The sequence below is a fragment of the Cucumis sativus genome, unplaced genomic scaffold, assembly GCF_000004075.3.
Source record: "Cucumis sativus cultivar 9930 unplaced genomic scaffold, Cucumber_9930_V3 scaffold132, whole genome shotgun sequence".
Taxonomy (NCBI): Eukaryota; Viridiplantae; Streptophyta; class Magnoliopsida; order Cucurbitales; family Cucurbitaceae; genus Cucumis; species Cucumis sativus.
This window is the reverse complement of record NW_022279534.1, coordinates 44,686-65,743: the sequence shown is the minus strand read 5'-3', so window position 1 is coordinate 65,743 and position 21,058 is coordinate 44,686. Positions and strand designations below refer to the sequence as shown.

The window sequence follows — 21,058 nt, the reverse complement described above, 5'->3', positions numbered from 1 at the left end:
AAGGCCTAAGCCCTAAAAGCCCTAAAAGTCGTAAAAGCCGTAAAAGTCGTAAAAGCCCTAAGCCCTAAGCGTTAAGCCCTAAAAGCCATAAGCCCTAAAAGCCCTAAGCCCTACAACCTAAAAGCCCTAAGCGTCCTAAAAGCCCTAAAAGCCCTAAACGCCCAAAGCCCTGAAAGCCCTAAAAGCCTAAGCCCTAAGCCCTAAGCCCTAAAAGCCCTAAAAGCCCTAAGCCCTAAAAGCTAAAAGCCATAAGCGCCCTAAAAGCCCTAAAAGTCCTAAAAGCCTAAAAGCCCAAAGCCCTAAGCCTTAAAAGTCATAAGCCCTAAGCGCCCAAAAAGCCCTAAGAGCACTAAAAGTCCTAAAAGCCCAAAGCCCGAGCCCTAAAAGCCCAAGCCCTAATCTCTAAGCCCTAAGCCAAACGCCCTAAGCCCTAAAAGCCCTAAAAGCACCAAATGCCCTAAATGCCCTAAAAGCCCTAAAATCCCTTATCCCTAAATACCCTTAAAGCCCTTAAAGCCCTAAGCCCTAAGCCCTAAGCCCTAAAAGCGCTAAGCCCTAAGCCATAATCCCTAAAAGCCCTAAGCCCTAAAACCTAAAATCCCTAAGCGCCCTAAAATCCCTAAAAGCCCTAAGCGCCCTAAACCCTAAACCCTAAAGCCATAAGCCCTAAAAGCCCTAAGCCTAAAACCTAAAAAGCCCTAAGAGCCCTAAAAGCCCTAAAAGCGCTAAAAGCCCTAAGCCATAAGCCCAAAAAGCCCTAAAATCCCTAAGCCCTAAAAGCCCTAAAATCCATAAGCCCTAAAAGCACTAAGCCATAATCCTTAAAAGCCCAAAGCCTTAAAACCTAAAAGCCCTAAGAGCCATAAAATCCCTAAAAGTTTTAAAAGTCCTAAGCGCCCTAAACCCTAAACCCTAAACCCTAAACACTAAAGTCATAAGCCCTAAAATCCCCAAGCCCTAAAACCCTAAAAGCCCAAGCCATAAAAGCCCAAGCCCTAAGCCCTAAGCGCCCTAAAAGCCCTAAAAACCCTAAACCCTAAAAGCTATAAGCCCTAAAAGCCCTAAGCGCCCTAAAACCCTCAAGCGCCCTAAAAGCCCTAAGCCCTAAGCGGTAAGCCCTAAAAGCCCTAAGCCCTAAAACCTGAAAGCCCTAAGCGCCCTAAGCGCCGTAAAAGCCCTAAAAGTCCTAAAAGCCCTAAAAGGCCAAAGCCCAAGCCCTAAGCCCTAAAATCCCAAGCCCTAAGCCGTAAGCCAAAACCCCTAAGCCCTAAAAGCCCTAAGCCCTAAGCCCTAAAAACCATAAGCCCTGAAATCCCTAAGCCCTAAAACCCAAAGCCCAAGCCATAAAAGCCCAAGCCATAAAAGCCCAAGCCCTAAAAGCCCTAAAAGCCCCAAAAGCCCTAAATGCCCTAAAAGACCTAAAATCCCTTATCCCTAAATACCCTTAAAGCCCTTAAAGCCCTAAGCCCTAAGCCCTAAGCCCTAAAAGCGCTAAGCCCTAAGTCATAATCCCTAAAAGCCCTAAGCCCTAAAACCTAAAATCCCTAAGCGCCCTAAAATCCCTAAAAGCCCTAAGCGCCCTAAACCCTAAACCCTAAAGCCATAAGCCCTAAAAGCCCTAAGCCCTAAAACCTAAAAGCCCTAAGAGCCCTAAAAGCCCTAAAAGCGCTAAAAGCACTAAGCCATAAGCCCAAAAAGCCCTAAAATCCCTAAGCCCTAAAAGCCCTAAAAGCCATAAGCCCTAAAAGCACTAAGCCATAATCCCTAAAAGCCCTAAGCCTTAAAACCTAAAAGCCCTAAGAGCCCTAAAATCCCTAAAAGTCCTAAGCGCCCTAAACCCTAAACCCTAAACCCTAAACACTAAAGCCATAAGCCCTAAAATCCCCAAGTCCTAAAACCCTAAAAGCCCAAGCCATAAAAGCCCAAGCCCTAAGCCCTAAGCGCCCTAAAAGCCCTAAAAACCCTAAACCCTAAAAGCTATAAGCCCTAAAAGCCCTAAGCGCCCTAAAACCCTCAAGCGCCCTAAAAGCCTAAAGCCCTAAGCCCTAAGCGGTAAGCCCTAAAAGCCCTAAGCCCTAAAACCTGAAAGCCCTAAGCGCCCTAAGCGCCGTAAAAGCCCTAAAAGTCCTAAAAGCCCTAAAAGGCCAAAGCCCAAGCCCTAAGCCCTAAAATCCCAAGCCCTAAGCCGTAAGCCAAAACCCCTAAGCCCTAAAAGCCCTAAGCCCTAAGCCCTAAAAACCATAACTGGGCTGAGGGGATTCCTTGGACTGACTGGGTATTATAGAAGATTTGTGAAAAGCTATGGAGAAATAGCTGCACCCTTAACCAAATTACTTCAGAAAAATGCATTCTATTGGAATGAGGAAGCTACAATAGCGTTTGACCAGCTGAAGCTAGCAATGACAACCTTACCGGTATTAGCATTGCCGGATTGGTCTCAGCCCTTCACAATCGAAACTGATGCTTCAGGAGTAGGTTTAGGTGCAGTTTTATCACAAGATGGTCATCCCATCGCATTCTTCAGCCAGAAACTGTCCCCAAGAGCCCAGGGTAAGTCGATCTATGAAAGGGAATTGATGGCGGTTGTCCTTTCGGTGCAAAAATGGAGACATTATCTCCTGGGCAGAAAGTTCACAATTGTTTCAGATCAGAAGGCTCTGAAATTTCTGTTAGAACAGAGGGAAGTTCAGCCTCAATTCCAAAAGTGGCTCACAAAACTTTTGGGGTATGACTTTGAGATCTTATACCAGCCGGGTCTGCAGAATAAGGTGGCGGATGCTCTCTCAAGGAAGGACCATTCGGTGGAGTTAAATACAATGACAACCACAGGCATAGTTGATATAGAGATAATAGAGAAGGAAGTTGAAATGGATCAAGAACTTCAGAAAATTATTGCCGAACTTAAGGGAGAGGTGGATCAAGGTGGGAAATACCAGTGGAACAATGGCAGGCTGCTATATAAAGGAAGGATGGTGCTGCCGCGAAATTCCTCCCTCATTCCGAGTCTTCTACACACGTTCCATGATTCCATATTAGGAGGGCACTCGGGATTCTTGAGAACCTATAAAAGAATGAGTGGGGAACTATTTTGGAAAGGAATGAAGGCTGATATCAAGAGATATGTAGAAGAATGTGACACTTGTCAACGTAATAAGTTCGAAGCTACTAAGCCTGCGGGAGTTCTGCAACCCATTCCTATCCCCGACAAGATATTGGAGGATTGGACCATGGATTTTATTGAAGGGCTGCCAATAGCAGGAGGTTACAACGTGATTATGGTAGTCGTCGACCGCCTAAGTAAGTACTCCTACTTCTTGCCTCTGAAACACCCGTACACAGCCAAGCAAGTGGCTTCAATTTTTTTGGAAAAAGTGGTCAGCAAACATGGAATACCCAAGTCCATTATTACCGACCGTGATAAGATCTTCCTTAGCAATTTCTGGAAGGAGTTGTTCACTACCATGGGCACCATTTTGAAGAGAAGCACGGCATTCCATCCCCAAACCGATGGACAAACCGAGAGGGTAAACAGATGCCTAGAGACCTATTTGAGATGCTTTTGCAATGAACAACCGAAGAAATGGGATAAACTGATCCCTTGGGCGGAATTATGGTATAACACAACCTTCCACGCATCCACCAAAACTACTCCTTACCAATCTGTTTTTGGAAGAACTCCCCCGCCACTGCTGTCATATGGATGGAAGCAATCTCCTAACAATGACGTAGAAGTCATGTTGAAGGAGAGAGATTTAGCACTCAATGCACTGGAGGAAAACCTATGCATAGCACAAAATAGAATGAAGAAAATGGCAGACCGAAACCGCAGGGAGCTCAAATTCAAAATTGGGGATGAAGTGTATTTGAAACTACGACCCTATCGACAAAGATCACTAGCTCGGAAGAAATGTGAAAAGCTATCCCCAAAATTTTATGGGCCGTATGAGGTTATTGAAGAGATAGGAGAGGTCGCTTATCGATTGCAACTACCGCCCGAGGCCGCCATTCACAATGTCTTTCACGAACTGAAGTTGGGAAAACAACATGTATTCCAGCAACAACAGCCTATACTAACTGAGGATTTTGAACTACAATTGTGGCCGGAAAACGTGCTGGGAATAAGGTGGAACAAGGAGCTAGGAGGCAATGAGTGGCTGATCAAATGGAAGAACTTACCAGACAGTGAAGCAACGTGGGAATCAGTTTACCTATTGAATCAGCAGTTCCCTCAGTTTCACCTTGAGGACAAGGTGAACTTGGAGCCCCGGGGTATTGTAAGACCTCCAATTATTCATACATATCAAAGGAGGGGCAGAAAAGTTACTGGACAAATTAATAATGAGGAAGGAAAAAGAGGAGGAGATCCTGCAGGTGGGGCCCAGGCACAGAAATAAGAGAAAGATGAGAGAAGGAATATAAATAGGTTTTTTAGGTCTAGGGGAGGTAGGTTTTATTTTTATCCTGAAGTTGGCGGCTGCTTAGCCTAGAGAAATATCCAGTCTTTCCCTAGAGGAAGCTGGGTTTGTCTTTATTATTCCTTGTTTTTCTTGAATCTTTATGTTTTTCTGTACTCATTTTGGCTATATATAAATAAAGATAGCAGAGGGCTACCTCTGCTTTTGGCCATTGTAAGGGAGAAATAGTGAAGTAAGCAAGTTGAATCCTTACATATAGAAGATCAAGGCTTCCTCTTAGAATTCCAGAATTATGAGATGGAAGTAGAGAATGAATATGAACTGGGGACAAGATTAAAAGGAGATGAGGAGGAAATATCTATGATCCGATCCCTGCTCAAGTATTATGCGGAGATATTTGAGACACCGAAGAAATTACCTCCAAAAAGAGCTATCGATCACCGAATATTAACCCTACCTGACCATAAACCTATCAACGTAAGACCTTACAAATACGGTCATGTGCAGAAAGAAGAAATAGAAAAACTGGTGGTCGAGATGCTTCAAGCAGGGGTTATTCGCCCTAGTCATAGCCCTTACTCCAGCCCGGTGTTGTTAGTGAATTAAAAAGATGGTGGATGGAGATTTTGTGTCGATTACCGCAAGTTAAATCAGGCGACAGTATCGGATAAGTTCCCAATTCCTGTGATAGAGGAATTATTAGATGAGCTGAATAGGGCAACGGTTTTCTCGAAATTAGATCTGAAATCTGGTTATCACCAGATTAGAATGAAAGAGGAAGATGTGGAGAAAACTGTGTTCCGCACACATGAAGGGCACTATGAGTTTCTAGTAATGCCGTTTGGTCTCACGAATGCTCTGGCAACCTTCCAATCTTTGATGAACCAGGTATTTAAACCTTTCCTTCGGCGCTGTGTTTTGGTGTTCTTTGATGATATACTGGTTTATAGTGCGGATATAGATGAACACGCAAAGCATTTGGGCATGGTATTCAATGTTTTGAAGTATAACCAGCTGTTTGCTAACAAAAAAAATGCGTTATAGCCCATTCTCAAATACAGTACTTGGGACATATGATATCCAAAAGAGGAGTTGAGGCAGATGAGGATAAGATCAAGAAGATGATTAATTGGCCACCACCAACGAATATATCTGGTCTGCGGGGCTTCTTAGGACTGACAGGATATTATAGGAGGTTTGTCAAGGGTTATGGAGAGATCGCTGCACCGCTAACCAAGTTATTACAGAAGAATGCTTTTAAGTGGAATGAAGAAGCAAATACTGCCTTCGAAAATTTGAAGCTAGCAATGACTACTCTACCAGTGTTGGCATTACCAGATTGGAACATTCCCTTTATTATCGAAACTGATGCATCTGGCGTAGGGTTAGGAGCGGTGATCTCTCAAAATGGCCACCCGATTGCCTTTTTCAGTCAGAAGTTATCCACAAGGGCTCAAAACAAATCCATCTATGAAAGAGAGTTGATGGCTGTAGTTCTATCAGTTCAAAAATGGAGGCATTATTTGCTGGGCAGGAAGTTCACCATACTTTCAGATCAAAAGGCTCTTAAATTCTTGCTTGAACAGAGAGAGGTACAGCCCCAATTCCAGAAATGGTTGACAAAGCTCCTTGGATATGATTTCGAGATTTTATATCAACCCGGACATCAGAACAAGGCAGCGGACGCCCTATCTAGAATGGAGCAACCGGTGGAGCTGCACAGCTTGACAACTACTGGAATCATTGATGTGAAACTAATCGAGCAGGAAGTTGAGAATGATGCTGAACTTAAGAAAATTATGGAAAATCTGAAGAAAAATGCAGAAGAAGGAAGCAAGTTTCAAGTGGAAAAAGGAAGATTGCTCTATAAGGGGAGAATGGTAGTATCTCAAACTTCTACACTTATACCCAAGATCCTACATACTTTCCACGATTCTATCCTCGGGGGACATTCTGGATTTTTAAGAACTTACAAGAGGATCAGTGGAGAACTATATTGGAGGGGTATGAAGGCTGAAATAAAGAAATATGTGGAACAATGCGAGATCTGCCAGAGAAACAAATACGAAGCAACCAAACCAGCTGGGGTACTTCAACCAATTCCAATTCCTGACAGAATCTTAGAAGATTGGACCATGGACTTTATTGAGGGGTTGCCACTAGCTGGAGGGGTTAATGTGATCATGGTGGTAGTTGATCGGCTGAGTAAGTATTCTTACTTTATATCATTGAGACATCCGTTTTCAGCCAAGCAAGTTGCTTCCATATTCATCGACAGAATAGTAAGCAAGCACGGCATTCCTAAGTCGATTATCACAGATCGGGATAAAATCTTTCTAGTAATTTTTGGAAGGAACTGTTTGCAACCATGGGAACTATTCTAAAGAGGAGTACCGCGTTTCACCCACAAACTGATGGGCAGACAGAAAGGGTAAATAGATGTCTCGAAACTTATCTGCGATGCTTCTGTAATGAACAACCAAAAAAATGGGATAGACTGATTCCATGGGCAGAATTGTGGTATAATACCACCTTCCATGCATCCACCAAAATGACCCCTTTCCAGACGGTATACCAGCCGCAGCCTCCTCCCCTGTTATCCTATGGTTACAAGAAAACTCCTAATAATGAGGTTGACACGCTGCTGAAGGAACGTGACTTAGCCATCAATGCCTTAAAAGAACACCTGTGTGTAGCCTAGAACAGGATGAAGAAAATGGCTGATCGAAATAGAAGAGAGTTAAAATTTAAGGTAGGAGATGAAGTCTACTTGAAATTGAGACCTTACCGGCAACGCTCCTTGGCTCGGAAGAAGTGTGAAAAGTTAGCACCTAAATATTACGGACCCTACAAAATTACTGAAGAAATAGGAGCAGTTGCGTACAGATTGATGTTACCGCCGGAAGCCAGTATCCACAATGTGTTCCATATTTCTCAGTTAAAACTGAAACTGGGTAGTCAACAAGCTGTTCAACACCAGCAACCTAGGCTAACGGAAGAGTTTGAGTTACAATTATGGCCGGAAACAGTGTTGGGAGTCCGTTGGAATCGGGAATTGGGAGGAAATGAATGGTTACTTAAGTGGAAAGGGCTGCCGGACAGTGAAACAACTTGGGAATCTGTTTTCCAAATGAACCAACAATTCCCTGACTTTCACCTTGAGGACAAGGTGAACCTGGAACCGAGGGGTATTGTAAGGCCCCCTATTATCCATACATACAAAAGGAGGGGTAAAAACGTAAAAGCTCACGCAGCAGAAAAGGGGAGAATATTAGGAAAAGAACATGAGAGTGGGGCCCACGGGGAAGAATGAGAAAAGAGCTATAAATAAGGCCTTATCGGGATTGGGGGCTAGGTTAACTTTTTGTCTTCATTTGGTCTGTAGAGGCTGCTAGGTCTAGGAAGGACTACTATCTTTTCCTGGGGAGGTTTGACATGATATTATCATCTTTATTGCTTTCTTTTATATTTCCTTCTACTGTATCTTTTGGCATTTATATATAAATAAAGATCTACAGAGTGTGTGTCTCTGTTTGCCAACTGTTTGGGTAATTTAGTATTTTATTTGTGGAGTCTCTACAAAATTATAGCAATTCATTGCAAATAAGATGCAGTACCTTGATTTTATGGTTAAAGGTTCCAATTGTTTTTTCTTTTTAAGCTCTTATTTATAGAAGGGATTCACCTGCTACAAGTTGAAATGTTTGTTGGAAAAATTGGACAAGAAGTTATAACCTTACAAGAAAATGATCCTTATAGAAAGAACTAACTTGATTCAAGCAAAATATCTTCAAGAACAAAATTGCAATTAACGAACACTGAGTACAATGAAATACAACATGATAACAGACAGAGATGCAACATATACATAAACATACAAATCAGAAAAGAAGTTGATTCTTGACAACAAAGTAAAATAAATACAAAGCATAATAAATTTCTATGACCATTAGGACTCTGTAGAGAAATGCCTACTTTCGACATAAGCATTTCATCAAGTTCCATCTAAAGCGGAGAGGTTTGCCATGCAAGCTCTGATACCAGGCAATCTCGACGCGCATTTTACTTGACCTAAGCGGCTGGCTTGGCTCCCTCTTTTTTTCTCCTCCCTCTCTACGGCTGCCATGCTGGGTGAAGAACTCTAAGAACCTACTAGGCGGGGTCGGGTTTTGCTTAGGCAAGAAAAGCGGAGAGGATCCCACGAAAATTCTGAAACCGGGGGATCTCGGCGCGCATTTTACTTGACCTAAGCGGCTGGCTTGGCTCCCTCTTTTTTTTTCTCTCCCTCTCTACCGGCTGCCATGCTGGGTGAAAACTCTAAGACCTACTAGGCGGGTCGGGTTTTGCTTAGGCAAGAAAAGCGGAGAGGATCCCACGAAAATTCTGAAACCGGGGGATCTCGGCGCGCATTTTACTTGACCTAAGCGGCTGGCTTGGCTCCCTCTTTTTTTTCTCTCTCCCTCTCTACCGGCTGCCATGCTGGGTGAAAAACTCTAAGACCTACTAGGCGGGTCGGGTTTTGCTTAGGCAAGAAAAGCGGAGAGGATCCCCACGAAAATTCTGAAACCGGGGGATCTCGCGCGCGCATTTTACTTGACCTAAGCGGCTGGCTTGGCTCCCTCTTTTTTTTCTCTCCCTCTCTACCGGCTGCCATGATGGGTGAAAACTCTAAGAACCTACTAGGCGGGTCGGGTTTTGCTTAGGCAAGAAAAGCGGAGAGGATCCCCACGAAAATTCTGAAACCGGGGGATCTCGGCGCGCATTTTACTTGACCTAAGCGGCTGGCTTGGCTCCCTCTTTTTTTTCTCTCCCTCTCTACCGGCTGCCATGATGGGTGAAGAACTCTAAGAACCTACTAGGCGGGGTCGGGTTTTGCTTAGGCAAGAAAAGCGGAGAGGATCCCCACGAAAATTCTGAAACCGGGGGATCTCGGCGCGCATTTTACTTGACCTAAGCGGCTGGCTTGGCTCCCTCTTTTTTTTCTCTCTCCCTCTCTACCGGCTGCCATGGGTGAAGAACTCTAGTGACCCACTAGGCGGGGGTCGGTTTTGCAACTCTAAGCAGCTTGGTCGTATTGCTTTGTTTTTATCGGCTGTTATGTTGGGTGAAGAACTCTAAGAACTTGCCGACTTTGCTTTCTACTTGACCTAACAATCTTATTTTGCTTTCAAACAATCTTATACAAATGTGTATGGCCAAAAGAGGGATTTAAAATTAATATAAAAAAGGCAGTAGAAGATGGCAAAAAAGGGGATTAAAATTGAGATAAAAAAGGCAACCGCACATATTATTATGTACATAATTCACAATATTCAGAAAATGAACCAAGTGTTCTACTCATTTCTAAGCTATCAATATATGCATTTTCAACATATGTAACATATTCAAATAACAAATACAATCACAAATCCGAGCTCTGTTCTCATGGGTTAGGCATATATGCTTTTTTATGCTAAAAAGCGAAGTAGACATGGTACTTATTCTAAGCATAGAGCATTGCAAAAGTTTCTAAATTTTGACATTTTTAGCAAAATTTGCAAAATGAAAATTTCCCAAAGGACATGGAATGTGCAAGGCTACAACCCCACCCCCCACTTAAAAATTTGCATTGTCCTCAAAGCATTTTAAGCAAGATTCTACGGATGGAAAGAAAAAAAAAGGAGAACAGAAGACCTCCCCTTGTAACCTAGTTTCTTCATGGAAGCTTGCTTGCAAAGATCCCAAGTTTGGTTATATTTCATTTTCCTTTATTCCTACAAAAAGAAAACAAGAATTTCCTTCGAATTTTATTAAAGAGGTTAAACTAAAAATTTTAGAAAAATGTGCAGAATTGTTTAAGCTCGGTTGCATTTTCTAAGCATCACTTGAATTATTAAAACGACCTAACAAATATTCAATACAAGTTCGTAATTCATAACCTACCAAAAAGTTCAAAAAGATTGTTGTAAATTACATACATCAATAAACTTACTTCAACATTCATTTGGGGTATTGTACGTTCATATTAAAAAGTAGTCATTCATGTCGTGATGCAAAGGCCCTTTTTATGTATCTAAAACTAAAATCACGAAAATCATCGTGGACATGCAGCACAACAAACTGAATTTCCATGGGAAGCCTTTGCTAACAAAATAGTTGACAATAATTACTCAGACAAGAGAGAATGACTATAATTAATTAACAGAAGTACAAATCAATATAGGTGCACAACCACCAAGCCCCAACAAAAGGAACAATAAATTTCAATAACAAAAGAAAGGTAGTATCAGGACTATCCTTACTTGTTATCGAAGAAGATACCTTGGCTCCGGTAAGCCCAATGCTCTGCCTTACAACGTTCAATTACCTCAGTACTGCAGCGTTTCTTCAAAGTTTGGGAATCTACCTAAAACATAAATATATATTCCAACTTGAAAACCTCCATGTCAGAAACTTTACTTTATCAAACCAGATGCTATGCAAGAATTAGTTAGCAGAAATACAACATAAATAGTAATGATATTCTTTGGGGAGGGGATAAAAGCATCTTTCATCTTAGAAATAAGCTTAGCAGTTAGCACTAACCTTTATATAAGAAGTTAACACCGGTTTGATTGCTTCTTAAAGTTCAGCTACGAAATCTGGTAAAGAGAAAGACCTAATCCATAATGTTAAAGAGGAAAAGACCAAGTCAGATTCCTTTATTCAAACAGATTAGTATCACAGCTCCAAAGGAAAAAACTTACGGACCTCTACGACGAATTTCCTTGAATGATGTAGCAGCACCTGATTCTTCAAACACAGTTTCATTTATGCTGTGAAAAATAAGATTGATAAATAAAACTTTCGGCTACAATGAGCCACATAAACATAAAGCTGTGACAGGAAAACAAAAGCTAACAGATAATTAACTATACAGTTTGTAAGCAAAATACCAAATAGCCCATAATCAAGATCACAACTGAAGCAAACAATAATGTGTAGTTTATCATTTCCAACCAAATAATTCAATAACAAATAAGGTCAAATGGCCAAATAATATGTCCTTTCACATAAATATTTACTCCTGAATTTTTTGAAGGATAATGTTACCGCTTCTCTCCCACGTTTCACAAAAATTCTTTTACATATTATATTTTTTTTACATATTCCTATTGAAGAATCTCATTTGAGCATTTTGTGGTCAATTTGACTTGAAAGAAACGGCCAAACTTTCAATAAGAAAGAAGCAAGATGCCCAGTTTTTTTTAACTGCTGTTTTTCTCTTCTTTTTTTTTTCTTTAACTTGCTGTAAATTGGAGATGTTTTCCATAACTCGTGTACAGCTTGGAGTTGATCCCACCGAGACGTTTGTCACATCTGGTAGTTCATTTCAGTGCATGCTCAGTTTCTTTATATTCAGAAATCTCGGAGTTCCTGGTAACATGAGCTTGCACCAAATATATTCTGGTTTTAGGTGGAGAAGACTGCAAATTTCGTCTATGGAATATCAAGTCTGGAAAACTGATTTTTGAGGATAAGTTTGGTGATGTTGTTCCCTCAACCATATGCTGGCGAAGGGCTGGAGGAAGTAATTATTGTTCCTTATTGTTTCTTTCTTATTCATGCGCTTCTTCTGCTATATATATTTTTTTCTATTGAACTTATTTTCTTATAAACAATAATTAACACAATCTAATTGGTATCTTATGGATATAAAAGACAGCATGGATCCATATTGGAAGGATTTCAAATTAGTCTACGAACAAAGAATTTGGAAGGATTTGTGATCAACTATGGAGCTCTCGACTTTCTTCGCTGGAATTTACCTTCCTTGGGTACTTATCGACAAGAGACTGGAAGTAATTGTGCTCTAAACGCCCAAAGCCCAAGCCCTGAAAGCCCTAAAAGCCTAAGCCCTAAGCCCTAAGCCCTAAAAGCCCAAAAAGGCCTAAGCCCTAAAAGCTAAAAGCCATAAGCGCCCTAAAAGCCCTAAAAGTCCTAAAAGCCCTAAAAGCCTTAAAAGCCCTAAAAGCCCAAAGCCCTAAGCCTTAAAAGTCATAAGCCCTAAGCGCCCAAAAAGCCCTAAGAGCACTAAAAGTTCTAAAAGCCCAAAGCCCGAGCCCTAAGCCCCAAGCCCTAAGTCGTAAGCCAAAACCCCTAAGCCCTAAAAGCCCTAAGCCCTAAACGCCTTAAAAGCCATAAACGACTTAAGCGCCCTAAAAGCCCTAAACGCCCTAAAAGCCCTAAACGCCCTAAAAGCCCAAAGCCCAAGCCCTAAAAACCCAAGCCCTAAAAGCCCAAGCCCTAAGCCCTAAGCCTTAAGCCCTACAAGCCCTAAGCCCTAAGCAATAAAAGCACAAGAACTAAGCCCTAAACCCTAAACCCTAAACCCTAAACCCTAAGCCCTGAGCCCTAAGCCCTGAGCCCTGAGCCCTAAGGCCTAAGCCCTAAGGCCTCAGCCCTAAAAGCCCTAAAAGTCGTAAAAGCCATAAAAGCCGTAAAAGCTAGCCCTAAGCGCTAAGCCCTAAAAGCCATAAGCCCTAAAAGCCCTAAGCCCTACAACCTAAAAGCCCTAAAAGCCCTAAACACCCAAAGCCCAAGCCCTGAAAGCCCTAAAAGCCTAAGCCCTAAGCCCTAAGCCTTAAAAGCCCAAAAAGCCCTATGCCCTAAAAGCCCTAAAAGCCCTAAAAGCCCAAAGCCCTAAGCCTTAAAATTCATAAGCCCTAAGCGCCCAAAAAGCCCTAAGAGCACTAAAAGTCCTAAAAGCCCAAGCCCTAATCCCTAAGCCCTAAGCCAAACGCCCTAAGCCCTAAAAGCCCTAAAAGCCCCAAAAGCCCTAAATGCCCTAAAAGCCCTAAAATCCCTTATCCCTAAATACCTTTAAAGCCCTTAAAGCCGTAAGCCCTAAGCCCTAAGCCCTAAGCCTTAAAAGCCCAAAAAGCCCTAAGCCCTAAAAGCCCTAAAAGCCCTAAAAGCCCAAAGCCCTAAGCCTTAAAATTCATAAGCCCTAAGCGCCCAAAAAGCCCTAAGAGCACTAAAAGTCCTAAAAGCCCAAGCCCTAATCCCTAAGCCCTAAGCCAAACGCCCTAAGCCCTAAAAGCCCTAAAAGCCCCAAAAGCCCTAAATGCCCTAAAATCCCTTATCCCTAAATACCCTTAAAGCCCTTAAAGCCCTAAGCCCTAAGCCCTAAGCCCTAAGCCCTAAAAGCGCTAAGCCCTAAGCCCTAAAAGCGCTAAGCCCTAAGCCATAATCCCTAAAAGCCCTAAGCCCTAAAACCTAAAATCCCTAAAAGCCCTAAGCGCCCTAAACCCTAAACCCCTAAACCCTAAACCCTAAAGCCATAAGCCCTAAAAGCCCTAAGCCCTAAAACCTAAAAGCCCTAAGAGCCCTAAAAGCCCTAAAAGCGCTAAAAGCCCTAAGCCATAAGCCCAAAAAGCCCTAAAATCCCTAAGCCCTAAAAGCCCTAAAAGCCCTAAGCCCTAAAAGCACTAAGCCATAATCCCTAAAAGCCCTAAGCCTTAAAACCTAAAAGCCCTAAGAGCCCTAAAATCCCTAAAAGTCCTAAGCGCCCTAAACCCTAAACCCTAAACCCTAAACACTAAAGCCATAAGCCCTAAAATCCCCAAGCCCTAAAACCCTAAGCCCAAGCCATAAAAGCCCAAGCCCTAAGCCCTAAGCGCCCTAAAAGCCCTAAAAACCCTAAACCCTAAAAGCTATAAGCCCTAAAAGCCCTAAGCGCCCTAAAACCCTCAAGCGCCTTAAAAGCCTAAAGCCCTAAGCCCTAAGCGGTAAGCCTTAAAAGCCCTAAGCCCTAAAACCTGAAAGCCCTAAGCGCCCTAAGCGCCGTAAAAGCCCTAAAAGTCCTAAAAGCCCTAAAAGGCCAAAGCCCAAGCCCAAGCCCTATGCACCAACTTTGCACAACACAACAATGTAAAACACATTAACTACTTTCTCTTTTATGCACATTATATATCAAATAAAAATATTAGAAGGGAAAAAATTGAAAAAAAAACATACTAACAACGATAAAATATAATAAGCTTCAATCGAAGAGAGAAGGTTTGAAGAACATAATTCAAAGGTTCCCAAAATCATATCATAATTAGAAAGCCAATACCAACACCAATTCAAAGAGAACACCTAATCTACCATACAAAAGTCTAAATATAACTTTTTTTTTAATCTTGTGTTTTAGTGTATGATGCAAGTGAAGCAAAACAACATTACAATATAAGATCTTTTTACCCTGATATTTAATAATCAACTAAGAAAAATTCGCATTCAAAGTTGACCAAGAATCCAAGACCTTCAATAGGCAAAGATAATATTCTCAACATGGTAATTGGATGTGTTCCCTTTAGCATAGTATCTTAAATAATCACTTTTTGTTATTTGAGAAAAACTCCATTTTCTCTTATTAATGAAAAAGGACTTGATAATAGGCAAGTATAATTTAATAGAAATTCTAACTAAAGAGAACTAATTATAAAAGGAAATAACGTCTAAAAAGAATAATTAAAAAAATAACTAAGGCAACTATACAATACAAATCTACACTTTGTAATCACAACTTTCGATCTTCCTTGTATGGAGTAACATTTTAAAGAGGCCGAACTAAGATAGATCTAAGCAAAAACTTCATTGATGGCCTAAGAAAGATGGATGGAAACCTTATAATGATACAGGTAACAAACCTTTTCAATTGAGGTTTAGATGCAAAACATGTAATATAGTTCAACATTATTTTGCCAAAGTTAGTCATTAAACTCAAGCGAATCATAAAACAGAAAAAGAATGTAGATTTAAGAGGACTATGTAATATATCAACTAGGAATGAAATAGGCGAAGATAAAAGCAAGTATTAAGAACAAAACAAAGCATAACAAAAGAGGAAGGCCAGCTTACTATTAAAAAAGCAAAGGAGTTCCACATCACTTGCAAGATAGCCTGTGGAACATTGCTATAGAACTATCTTGGGAACTTTGGCAGAGTTGTGTTTGGAAATTACAATGATGTTTAGCAAAAATGTTTACAATAATAAAACTATAACATAAATGTTTCATAGTGTTGGAAGAAATTTGTAAGGCCCCCTATTATCCATACATACAAAAGGAGGGGTAAAAACGTAAAAGCTCACGCAGCAGAAAAGGGGAGAATATTAGGAAAAGAACATGAGAGTGGGGCCCACGGGAAGAATGAGAAAAGAGCTATAAATAAGGCCTTATCGGGATTGGGGGCTAGGTTAACTTTTTGTCTTCATTTGGTCTGTAGAGGCTGCTAGGTCTAGGAAGGACTACTATCTTTTCCTGGGGAGGTTTGACATGATATTATCATCTTTATTGCTTTCTTTTATATTTCCTTCTACTGTATCTCTTGGCATTTATATATAAATAAAGATCTACAGAGTGCTGTCTCTGTTTGCCAACTGTTTGGGTAATTTAGTATTTTATTTGTGGAGTCTCTACAATTGGTATCAGAGCCCAAAACGCTGGGGTGGTGACGCGACTGATGGCGCAAAGGCAAATAGAAGAAAGAATAGATGGAACAGAGAAAGAAATACTGGGCTTGAAGGAAATGATTCTGGAAATGAAGAAATCCATGGATAGACTGGCTGATGAAATGAAAGAAAACAGCAGCTACAAAAGGCGAGATGAATCCGGAACTTCTGATGGATCAGTCATGAAGTTAAAAGGAAAATGGGAAGAAGCCGACAATCCAGGGGAAAACAATGTAGTAACTGTCGACCGAAGCAAATATAAGAGACTGGAAATGCCGATTTTCACCGGGGAAAATCCTGAGTCATGCGTGTTTAGAGCTGAGCATTTTTTCGAAATTAATAGCCTACCGGAAGCAGAAAAAGTGAAAGTAGCAGTGGTTAGTTTCGGACAAGATGAAATCGATTGGTACCGTTGGAGTAACCATAGAAAGAAGGTGGAAGGATGGGAAGATTTGAAGGTAAGGATGTTTGAATTTTTTCGAGATTCTGGGCAGAAGAGCTTAGGTGCAAGGCTGATTCGAATAGAACAAGATGGATCCTATAATGATTATGTCAAGAAATTCGTACAATATTCTGCACCACTACCGCACATGGCTGAAAGCGTGCTCTTAGATGCATTCGTGACTGGTCTAGAACCGGCTCTTCAAGCAGAAGTTATTAGTAGACATCCTCAAACCTTAGAGGAATGTATGAAGGAGGCACAACTGGTAAGTGGCAGAAACCTAGCCTTGAAATTAGCCAAGGCAGAATGGGTAAACAGTGTGACTAGGGAAGGAGGAGGCTCAAGCAAGGGACAAAGCAGTCAAGATAAAAGTTCACCAAAGAAGACTGAGTTCCCCATGAAGCAAGTCACTATTCCCATTAAAGGAAACTACCAGAAAAATGAACCTCCAGTTAAAAGACTCTTGGACACGGAATTCAGAGCAAGATTGGACAAGGGTTTGTGTTTTAGATGCAATGAGAAGTACTCACCGGGATGACCGATGCAAAGATGAGAGAGAAAAGGGAATTAATGTTATTTATACTTAACGAAGAAGAGAGTGGCGGGGAGGAAGTCAAAATGGAAGAGACCGAAGAAGTAATGGAGCTGAACCAGTTAGTTGTTGCTGAAACCACCGAAATTGAATTGAAGACACTCACGGGGTTAACATCCAAAGGGACAATGAAACTGAAGGGGCATGTAAAAGGAAGGGAGGTGGTGATTCTCATCGACAGTGGAGCTACGAACAACTTCATCCATGAAGCAGTGGCAATGGAAGGAGGGTTGAACATTGAACCCGGTACACAATTTGGAGTGACTATTGGAGACGGGACCCGCTGTAAAGGGAAAGGTATTTGCAGAAAGGTGGAACTGAGATTGAAAGAAATGACAGTTATAACTGATTTTCTAGTGGTGGAACTAGGAAATATTGACGTGATTTTAGGGATGCAATGGCTAGATACCACCGGCACAATGAAGGTACATTGGCCATCATTAACCATGACCTTTTGGGCAAAAGACAAGCAAATCGTGTTAAGAGGAGATCCATCCTTAGTGAAACCTGAATGTTCTTTGAAGACATTGGAAAAAACGTGGGATATAGTGTAAGACCTCCAATTATTCATACATATCAAAGGAGGGGCAGAAAAGTAATTGGACAAATTAATAATGAGGAAGGAAAAAGAGGAGGAGATCCTGCAGGTGGGGCCCAGGCACAGAAATAAGAGAAAGATGAGAGAAGGAATATAAATAGGTTTTTTAGGTCTAAGGGAGGTAGGTTTTATTTTTATCCTGAAGTTGGCGGCTGCTTAGCCTAGAGGAATAGTCAGTCTTTCCCTAGAGGAAGCTGGGTTTGTCTTCATTATTCCTTGTTTTTCTTGAATCTTTATGTTTTTCTGTACTCATTTTGGCTATATATAAATAAAGATAGCAGAGGGCTACCTTTGTTTTTGGCCATTGTAAGGGAGAAATAGTGAAGTAAGCAAGTTGAATCCTTATATATTGGTATCAGAGCCTCCACACTGGGGGTGATCACGCGTCTGATGGCTCAAAGACAGATAGAAGAACGGGTAGAAGGTACTGAAAAGGAAATTATGAGTCTGAAGGAGATGATGCTGGAAATGAAGAAATCGATGGATCGAATGACAGGCGAGCTAAGAGAAAACCATGGTGCTAAGAAAAAAAGAAGAAGCAGGGACTACGGACGACATCAGGTTGAAACTGAAGGGAAAACTGGAAGAGGCCGGAACCACAGTCGAGTCGGGTGGAAGCAGCGCAGACCGAAGTAAGTACAAAAAATTAGAAATGCCACTGTTTACAGGGGTGAACCCTGAATCCTGGGCGTACCGAGCAGAACATTTTTTTGATATAAATGACTTACCGGAAGCTGAGAAGGTCAAAGTAGCAGTCGTGAGTTTTGGACAGGAAGAGAGGTAGACTGGTTTAGATGGAGTAATCGTAGAAAGAGGGTGGAATCTTGGGAGGACTTGAAGGAAAGGATGTTTGATTTCTTTAATGATACAGGACAGCAGAGCTTGGGGGCAAGATTAATCCGTATTAAGCAAGAAGGCTCATACAGCGAGTACGTTAAGAAGTTTGTTACATACTCAGCCCCCTCCCGGACATGGCAGAAAGTGTTCTGCTGGATGCGTTTTTAACGGGTCTGGAACCCTCACTGCAAGCGGAAGTAATCAGCAGACACCCTCAAACTTTAGAGGAATGTATGAAGGAAGCTCAGCTGGCGAATGATAGGAATATAGCATTAAAACTGGCGATGGAAGAGTTGGATATAGTTGAGCCCAAAAGGAATGAGAACAGCAGCAAATTTCAAGGAAAAAATGAGAAGACAGAAAGTAAAAAGACAGAGTTTGTGATGAAGCAGGTAACTATTCCATTGAAAAATGATTACCAGAAAAAAGATCTCCCAATTAAACGGCTGTCGGATACGGAATTTAGAGCAAGGCTGGATAAGGGGCTTTGTTTCAGATGTAATGAAAAGTACGCCCCAGGCCATCGATGTAAAGGGAGAGAAAAAAGAGAGTTGATGCTCCTTATACTAAATGAGGAAGAAGACCACAAAAGGGAAGAGGATACAGAGGATGAGGCAAGCGAAGTAATAGAACTGAATCATCTGGAATTGAATATGGATAACCCTATTGAATTGAGGTTGATCACGGGAGTTACATCAAAGGGGACGATGAAATTAAAAGGACATGTGAACGGAAGGGAAGTAGTTATTCTGATTGACAGCGGGGCGACCAATAACTTCATCAGCTAAGTGTTGGTAGATGAACTACAGCTGAGCATCGATCCGGGAACTCGTTTTGGAGTTACCATTGGGAATGACAACCAATGTGAAGGAAGTGGGATTTGCAAGAGGGTGAAGGTGAAGTTAAAAGAGTTAACAATCGTAGCAGATTTCCTAGCGGTAGAGTTAGGAACGGTAGACTTGGTGCTTGGGATGCAATGGCTAGATTCGACAGGAACCATGAAGGTTCACTGGCCATCCCTAACCATGACGTTTTGGATGAAGGGTAGAAGAATAATCCTAAAAGGTGACCCTTCTCTAACGAAGTCAGAATGTTCATTGAGAACCTTAGAGAAAACGTGGCAATCCGGGGACCAAGGATTCCTCTTGGAATTCCAAAACTATGAAGTAAACTATGAAGGAGAATCGGAAACAGAAGCTGAATTGAAGGGAAAGGAAGAAGGATTACCCATGGTTCAGCGATTGCTCGAGCAATATGCAGATGTCTTTAGGTTGCCCACGGGTTTACCGCCAAGGAGAGCCATAGACCATCGCATTCTGACCGTGGCCGATCAGAAACCAATTAATGTAAGACCATATAAGTATGGCCATGTACAAAAGGAAGAGATTGAAAAATTGGTGTTAGAAATGTTACAAGCTGGGGTGATTCGTCCAAGCCGCAGCCCATATTCGAGCCCGGTCCTCTTAGTGAAGAAAAAAGATGGAGGGTGGAGATTTTGTGTAGATTACAGGAAACTCAATCAAGTAACGGTGGCTGATAAATTTCCAATTCCCGTGATCGAAGAACTCTTAGATGAACTTCATGGTGCGACAGCTTTCTCAAAGTTAGACCTTAAATCTGGATACCACCAGATTAGGATGAGGGAGGAAGATGTGGAGAAAACAGCTTTCCACACGCATGAAGGACATTATGAGTTCTTGGTGATGCCTTTCGGCCTTACGAATGCTCCTGCCACCTTCCAATCTCTCATGAACGAGGTGTTCAAACCATTCCTTCGAAGGTGTGTCCTGGTTTTTTTTTATGACATTCTAGTTTATAGTGTGGACATAGATGAACACATGAAACATTTAGGAATGGTTTTTGCTATCTTGAGGGACCATGAATTGTTTGCAAATAGGTCTAAATGTGTCATTGCTCATTCCCAAGTTCAATATTTGGGTCATCTGATTTCCAGCAGAGGAGTGGAGGCTGATGAGGACAAGATTCGCAGTATGGTAAATTGGCCACGGCCGAAAGATATAACTGGGCTGAGGGGATTCCTTGGACTGACTGGGTATTATAGAAGATTTGTGAAAAGCTATGGAGAAATAGCTGCACCCTTAACCAAATTACTTCAGAAAAATGCATTCCATTGGAATGAGGAAGCTACAATAGCGTTTGACCAGCTGAAGCTAGCAATGACAACCTTACCGGTATTAGCATTGCCGGATTGGTCTCAGCCCTTCACAATCGAAACTGATGCTTCAGGAGTAGGTTTAGGTGCAGTTTTATCACAAGATGGTCATCCCATCGCATTCTTCAGCCAGAAACTGTCCCCAAGAGCCCAGGGTAAGTCGATCTATGAAAGGGAATTGATGGCGGTTGTCCTTTCGGTGCAAAAATGGAGACATTATCTCCTGGGCAGAAAGTTCACAATTGTTTCAGATCAGAAGGCTCTGAAATTTCTGTTAGAACAGAGGGAAGTTCAGCCTCAATTCCAAAAGTGGCTCACAAAACTTTTGGGGTATGACTTTGAGATCTTATACCAGCCGGGTCTGCAGAATAAGGTGGCGGATGCTCTCTCAAGGAAGGACCATTCGGTGGAGTTAAATACAATGACAACCACAGGCATAGTTGATATAGAGATAATAGAGAAGGAAGTTGAAATGGATCAAGAACTTCAGAAAATTATTGCCGAACTTAAGGGAGAGGTGGATCAAGGTGGGAAATACCAGTG

General features: G+C 41.7%; 1 protein-coding gene and 1 long non-coding RNA gene across 2 annotated transcripts; one reads left to right on the top strand and one right to left on the bottom strand.

Moving 5' to 3' along the window:
* The first annotated feature begins 7,004 nt into the window (after positions 1-7,004).
* Positions 7,005-15,802, top strand: LOC116405633. Its single transcript, XM_031889560.1, has 2 exons — positions 7,005-7,613; positions 15,462-15,802. Exons 1-2 carry the CDS (start codon positions 7,123-7,125, stop codon positions 15,655-15,657), a joined length of 687 nt encoding a protein of 228 aa, XP_031745420.1. The 5' UTR covers positions 7,005-7,122; the 3' UTR covers positions 15,658-15,802.
* LOC116405634 lies at positions 10,646-11,388 on the bottom strand. The gene is made up of 3 exons (XR_004218727.1): positions 11,145-11,388; positions 10,980-11,052; positions 10,646-10,800 (listed from the first exon to the last, which is right to left on the bottom strand). It is a non-coding gene; the product is annotated as an uncharacterized LOC116405634 (long non-coding RNA).
* Positions 15,803-21,058: the final 5,256 nt, after the last annotated feature.